Source organism: Anopheles gambiae, chromosome 3 (assembly GCF_943734735.2).
Source record: "Anopheles gambiae chromosome 3, idAnoGambNW_F1_1, whole genome shotgun sequence".
Taxonomy (NCBI): domain Eukaryota; kingdom Metazoa; phylum Arthropoda; class Insecta; order Diptera; family Culicidae; genus Anopheles; species Anopheles gambiae.
The window spans coordinates 79,888,484-79,895,751 of record NC_064602.1 but is presented as its reverse complement, the minus strand read 5'-3'; the positions used below and the strand labels follow the sequence as shown (position 1 = coordinate 79,895,751).

At 48.6% G+C, this 7,268-nt stretch overlaps 1 protein-coding gene across 1 annotated transcript; it reads right to left on the bottom strand.

The window, feature by feature from the left end:
• Nucleotides 1-340: 340 nt before the first annotated feature.
• LOC1278325 (insulin-like growth factor-binding protein complex acid labile subunit) lies at nucleotides 341-5,209 on the bottom strand. Its single transcript, XM_061657882.1, has one exon. It carries the CDS (start codon nucleotides 4,236-4,238, stop codon nucleotides 2,235-2,237), a length of 2,004 nt encoding a protein of 667 aa, XP_061513866.1. The 5' UTR covers nucleotides 4,239-5,209; the 3' UTR covers nucleotides 341-2,234.
• Nucleotides 5,210-7,268: the final 2,059 nt, after the last annotated feature.

Genomic DNA, 7,268 nt, shown 5'->3' with positions numbered 1-7,268 from the left:
CATTAGCAGCACCAGGAATGTAGGTACCACCCAAGAAGGAACGACCCAAAATGCAACGAATTAATATCCGTAGGCGCCACTCACACACACACACACACAAAAGCTTCATCTCATCGCTTAAATCCAGGTGCCGACTCCAACGTATCCTTCCCTTGTTACCATTCCCCGGAGGGTGAGTAATTAAAAAACGAAATGACATCATACTTACAGCTTCCCTCTTGCCGGAACGCATCAGCGTTAATTTTCTTTCATCAATCTGTGCGTTATTTTCTTTCCGTTTATGTTCTGCCATTTCTCCTATTTCTCATTTCCCGTACACGAATGCTCCACAACACGAACGTAACGTTTCATATCTGAAGTTTGATTTGTTTTATTAATTTTCTCTCTTTCTCGCTCCTCCTGCCACCGCTCCGACTCCCCCAAATGTCTTTCGTTGCTTTTCCATCGTTCTTGCATTCATTCTTGCACAATATTCAACATTTTCTCGCACCACACTCATCGCTTACATCACTATACAAGGTATTACTTGAATACGAATACATTGTTTTGTTTATTTTTTTTTTGTTTCGTTTTTTTGCTTTTATGTTTACTGACTATAACGAACATCGTTCGGTCGTACTGTCGCTGCCAAGCTGCCCCGCGCATTGATGCCTGCCAATTGGTGTGATCGTGTTTTGTTGTTGACTTTCTCTTCTTCTTCTTTTTATAAATGTACGAGAGTTTTTTGCTCATTCGCCGTTTCTCTTACTTAGTAATAACATTCTTACTTCGCTTCGATTATGTATTATGCTAAACATTTGTAAAAAAAAAGAAGTCATCCAATCTCTCTACCAGTCCGTGCGAAGTTCGAATGCCGTTTTTGACGTTAAAATTTACCCGATTCTGAACTATGCCCGCAGTGAGGGGGTCGCGACATCCTGGGTCGCGCCTGATAAACCCTCCCCCTGGTTGGCTTGGGCTAGCTAAATGTTTCTCTGTGCGTGTCTGTGTGTTATACCTTACTGTCTACTACCAAACGTTCCCAACTACACATTTCCTTTTTTTCTTAAGTTTTCACATTCACATCAACGAAGCAAAACATGTACAAACGATTAAACGTTAAACCATATACAAACAAAACCCGTTTGCCGTTGACTTTATTTCACTACAGGTTGCAATTTCACGCGTCGATTTTTGCTTTTGATTTTTCCGCTTTTTTTTAGAGAAAACAAAAACAACCCATCACTCATACACACACAGACAGTCCAATCGCTGGTTGAGCCTTTGCTGTCCTAACATTCCTGTAACATCCTGTCTGTTCGACTAACCATTCTCGTTCTCGCTCGTGCTGTGCTTCTACCGCCTGTCTTGCTTTATCAGTATACGTTAAAAAAGTTTATTTACATAATATTTACAACTAACTGAGAAGTTTCCTCACGTCGGAAAGAACTACTAATACCGTGTTACAATGTTACTTTCCCACGCACACACACATATCATTACGCACTGTTGGAAACGGTTGTACTGTTCGATTTGTTTTGCCTGTTTTTTGTGATGCACTGTTTGTTTTTTCTTCTTCCCTCATAATTTGACTCACAAATTGCATAAATAAAACGAAAAAAAGAGTTCCAAATATATATATATTAATCAGTACTTTTCAGCGACATAGAAAACAGTGTACCGTTTCTGAACGGGAGAGATTGCTTAAGGATGTGTTTGTGTGTTTTGTCTTTTGAGACTGTTTGTTTTTCGCCCGCATATGACGTCATTAAGTTGATAAATTAAAATTGACTAGAAGAAAATAAATGCGCTGCCCCAATCGATCGAAAATGGGAAAGCTTCTAACGTGAGAAGAGGGTGCTGTCACGTCCCCGGTCACACAAGGACCTTATTCTAGCGATGAACGTATTCTCGCGATATGACTGTTGGGTATCTGTTTAAACCAATTTTCACCTTCCTCGTCTGAATCGTTTTCCCCAAGCTTTCCCAAATATCAACAACGATGCTTATCACTACTAATGTGTCTTGGTGAGTCTTGCGTGAGTGAGTGGCTAAGTGGGGGAAACCTGCTCTTTTACGCGAAGCAGCGATTCCAATTGGTTTTTGTGCGTACGGGTTTTTGTGTTACTAAGGTGAGACGGTTAGTAAAATGGTGTGTAAAAGGTGTGTACTAGTGTTGGGTGTGTTGGGTGATACATATTTGCGTGAAATCTACCCCTTGCGCTTCCCTCCTTCCCCCTGTTGCTACACCCGCCCTAGGTATCGGACACATTCTTGGGCACTTCGTATATGTGGTGCGCGTACTGCGGCGAGTAGATCGTGGAGGACTGCGTTTGGGCCGATACGCCCGACACGGTCGAGCCGCTCGATGACAGTGCGGACGAGGACGTAGAAGAGGAGGTGGTCGAGGACGAGGTGCTCAGCGTACCCTTGGGCGTTTGGGGCAGCGGTGGCTGCTGGTGGTGATGGTGATGGTGAAGCTGCTGCTGCTGCTGAACCTGCGGCTGCTGCTGATGCGGATGTCCACCGTAAACCGGACCGCCAGCCACAATCGAGCTCGGCCCGGACGGCTGCTGGGCATGATGGGCATGCGGTGCATGGTGTTGCTGCAGTGTCGCCGCACCGGACGAAACGGTCGGCCCGCCGCCGTTGCCGTGCGACTGATAGTGCGGGTACGGCAGCGTGTACTGACCGCCGAACGGATGCTGATAGTTCCTGTACGCCGGGTGGTAGTTGTACGTGTAGATGTTGCAGTGCGGCTGATGGTACTCCACCTCACCGAGCGACTTCTGCACCTCGACGTCCTTCTCCTCGTGCAGCGTGGCGCGCTTGTTGCTGCCGCCCCAGCCGAGCCGGCGCAGCGTGTCGAGGATGCGGTGCCGCAGCCGGTACACAATCAGCACGAGCGTGGTGACGCTCGCCGCCGACGCAACGATGATCGCACCGAAGATGGCCCGCTCCTTCGACTGCAGATGCTGGCAGCCGAGCAGGTCGGGCGTCAGGTCGCGCAGCAGCTCGCCGTGCAGCCGGTCCGGCCCGCTGCACACCAGCTGGGCCGGGTCTTCCTGTCCCTCCGAAGCGGGCCGCTGGCGCTGGAGCAGATTGCGCAACCAGAGCACGTTGCAGTCGCAGACGAGCGGGTTCTCGGTGAGATCGAACTCGACCAGATGCTTCCAGGGCAGCAGCTCCTCGTGGAAGGTGGCGATTTTGTTGTCCCGCAGCGACACCTTGCGGATGTGGGGCAGCCCGGCAAAGGCGCCCTCGTCCAGCTCGAGCAGCTCCTTGTTGGAGGCGATCGTAATCGACTCCAGGTTCGGGTTGGCCGAGAATGCACCCGACTGTACCTGTCGCAGGTTGAGCGCACCGGAGATGTCGATCGATTTCAGGTTCGAAAGCCCAAAGAACGCACCCTCCGGGATGGTTTCGAAGTCGTTCTGCCCGATGGTAAGCTCCTCCAGCCGCTTCAACCCGCTCAGCTGCACCGTGGGCACCTTCAGCAGATGGTTGTCGGAGAGGTCGAGCGAGCGGATGTTCTCCAGCCCGCGGAACGTGTCGCTCGTAATGTTCACCAGCATCGAGCCGTGTATGTCGAGGCGGCGCAGCTGCGCCAGCCCCTCGAACGCACCGGGCAGCACGCGGAACAGCGAGTTCGTGCCGAGGTACAGCTCCGCCAGCCCCTTGAGCGGTGTCAGCGAGAGCGTCGGTATCGTGCTGATCGAGTTGTCGTCCAGGTAGAGTACGCGCAGATTGGCCAGCCCATCGAACGCACTCGCGTGCAGCGTAGCGATCCGATTCTGCCCCAAATTTAACTCCTCCAGCTTCGGCAGCGCCTTAAACAGCTCGCTGCCAATCTCGTCTATAAAGTTGCCCCTCAGGTTCAGCACCCGCAGCTCGTCCAGCCCGCCGAACGTGCGGTTCGTCACCGCACCGAGCTTGTTGTTGTTCAGGTGCAGCTGCAGCAGCTTCTTCTGGTACATGAAGATGCGCTCCGGGATGCTGAGCAGATGGTTGTAGCTCAGGTCGAGCATCGTCAGCTCGGTGTAGAACTGTATCGACGAGTCGATCGATTTGATGCGATTGAACTTGATCACCAGCCGGCCGATCGAGGGGTTCAGCGCTATCGGCAGCACGTCCAGCTCGCCCTCGCCGCACGTCACGTGCAGCTTCTCGTCGTCGCAGACGCACCGGTTCGGGCAGTACGAGACGGCACCGACCGCGGTCGCCAGCACCAAAAGTCCCACCACCGCTTGACGGCTCATTCTCAATTCGATTTGCCGTTTTTCCTCCGTTCAACTTTGCCCACACACTCACTCACATACACACGCGTGTCTGTACGCCGTCACATGCGGTACACTGTCGAATGCATCCGGGGAACACTTCCTGATGGCTTCACGGACTAGTAGCAGCGCGAACACACTTCTCCCAGCACTACCGGGCACACTCTGTGGCACACTCCGAGTGCCACCGGAACGGGACTTTTCCCCCTGGAGGAAAAAAGCTAATCAACGTGCTCGTCGCCAAAGTTATGGACAGACGTCATACACACTTTTGATAACTAAACACACACACACCCACACAACTTCCCGGCACAAAAGGCACTTTGAGCAAGAGACACGTAAATTATGCACGTTAGCGCAATTTTGCGCTGATATGTTGTTGTCCCCGCCAAAGGACACTTTTCTCTGGAGAAAGTGTGGAGAGGTGATGAAGATGCCGGCGATGCCCTTAATATTCAGTCTCAATACACACCGGGCTCGACACAATTTCGGGGCCAGGGCGCGTTCCGTAGGGATTGTGAAGAGACTCGAACCTTAGCACAAAATCCTTCCAATAGCACACACGCACACACTACTACACAACTTCGATAAGAAGATACGAAACGGGGACCACACGGGAACGGATAACACAAATTTCCAGTCTTCACGATATGCTGCTGCTGACGCTGTTGATGCCTTTTGGCCGTCGTCTTTCACCCAAAATCATCCACTCAACTGTTTTAAGTAATGATTTATGATGTGATTTTGTTTTGTTTTATTTCTTACGCTCGCTTTTTGCATTTGTATCCTTAATACGATTTTAAATAGAGACCGACACCGAAGACGCGAATAGATATTGGTAGAAAACGCGCCCTCGACGAAGTTTGCAAACGAAGGTTTTTTGCTTGATAGCGAATGCGCGACGTTTTCCCTTCGGATAGTAATTTTAGACTGCGGGTCACTCAATATAAAACGCTTGCTTATATCGGTTTTCCTGGTTTTCCGACACGACCCGGTGTCTCTCGAGGCGTACACACAAGAGGTACTCATTCTCGCGCTCTCGTCGCTAACAGTTCAACGCTGAGAAGATCTCACAGCATAAAAGAGATGCAGAGAGATGCTCACTGAGCATAAATTCTACCCTCTCCCTCTCTGCTTTTATGCTGCCAGCATAGATCTTTTCTTATTCTACTGTTTGAACCAGGGTTGCTTTGGAAGAGCATGTGTAAACAAAAACCACTCACTGCGAATTGTGAGCAAAACTGTTCCATCTCTTCGCTCGCGGAAATTCTAATGCTCAACAAACAATCGCTCCCGTGAGTGCCAACTCCCATGCTCTCTCCCTCTCTTTTGGAGATAAAGTTCTGTCCCTTCGAAAATGTCTGTCTGTCTTTCGGAGCTGGGCCAAACCTAAATTTAGGCTCGCGGCTGAGACGAGCCGTGTCTGTCGTGAAACAAGCAACCGAGATCCTCGACGCGTCTGGTGACATCTGGTGCTGCCTCAAAATAGCTGTGAATGTTAAACGCCCCGCCGGAGACACACAAACGAAAAAAAAAAATACACAAGCGTGGAAAGTCGGGCCCGATTATTAATTCCTTCAAGGGGTGACGCGCTCGCAGCACGTGGAATTTTCCTGGAATTTTCCCAAACAAGCGCCACTTTGCGGACCAGACGGCAAAGCAAAAAGCGGGCACGATTTGAAGCGCATCGAGTGTCAAAGGTGGTACCGCCATGCTGCTTGGTGCGACTCAGAACATCAAGAACCGACCGTCCTACTATAAACCGTTCGTACGCTAATGTGGCTGGACGGGAGTGAATTATGTGAAAATGATGGTACCCCGTCTCCGAGGAATGTCTCGACACGGCTGTGTTGTTGTTCTTCCCACGTCTGTCTGGGAATGGTGAGGTCTGTGCAATGCAATTTTTGCACTCTCCTTACATGTGTTAGCAAACAAGGAATGCGGCCACTGTTCGCGAATCTTTTATCGCACTCCCGTACCCGCCCATCGTCACCCATTCCATAATATCAATACCGTGTTTGCACGCCAAAAACAAATAAAGCGTCGATCAACAAGAAATATTATTCCCCAGCGCATTGATTAATGGTCATCGGTGGTAGCGCCTTTGCCGGGCATACGTGGTACGTGGAAAACTTTCAGTCTCGGGAAAAATTGATTCCGTCTCGTGCACCAGCGGAGCAGTGGGAAGCGAATGAATGAAAGCAAGAAAAAACAACAGACAGAAACTCTTGTTATATATAGAGCAGGGGAGTCCATTTCAGCAATCAAGGCGTACACACTCCACACACACACACACACACATAAGGAATGATGCACACATGGAAGTCATGCTGTGGATTAGGAACGTGTGGAAAATGAACGTGGTGGAAATTGGATTCGATATAAGTTTCACGTTTCGAAAACCCCGACTGGAGAAAAATTGCATCCACGAAATGAATCACTTCCAGCTATAAGGATTTTATGTCTTGGTTTGATAGTGTTTGGGAGTCTTTTAAAGGAGAACTACATCATGAGACTGCCAACATGACTTAATGCATTAAAGCTACCAAATATACTTGGCATTTCTAAGGTTGGAATAGTAAACTAACTCACCTGCAATATTGGGTAATTTACAATAACATGCATCGAGAACATGATCCCGTACTAGCTATAGATTGAATAGCTTTAATTGCTACTTAGGAATTTTATCTGTTGGTTTGATAGTGTTTGGGAGTCTTTCAAACATGAACTACATCATGAGACTGCAAACATGACTTAATGCATGTAAGCTACCAAATATACTTGGCTTTTCTAAGGTTTGAGTTAGTTTACTCACCTGCAACATTAAGAAATTTGAGAAATTGAAAGGCGCTAATTACAACTTTAACTACACTTCATTAATTCTTATTCTTTACAGGATCAATATGAATAGTTATAAACAAAGGACTTTTAATGTCCCGAAGCCTAACACGTCTTAAAAATGAAAATTTTGCAATGTCTAGCAGCTCTTCAACTTTATAATCCGCTTCATTC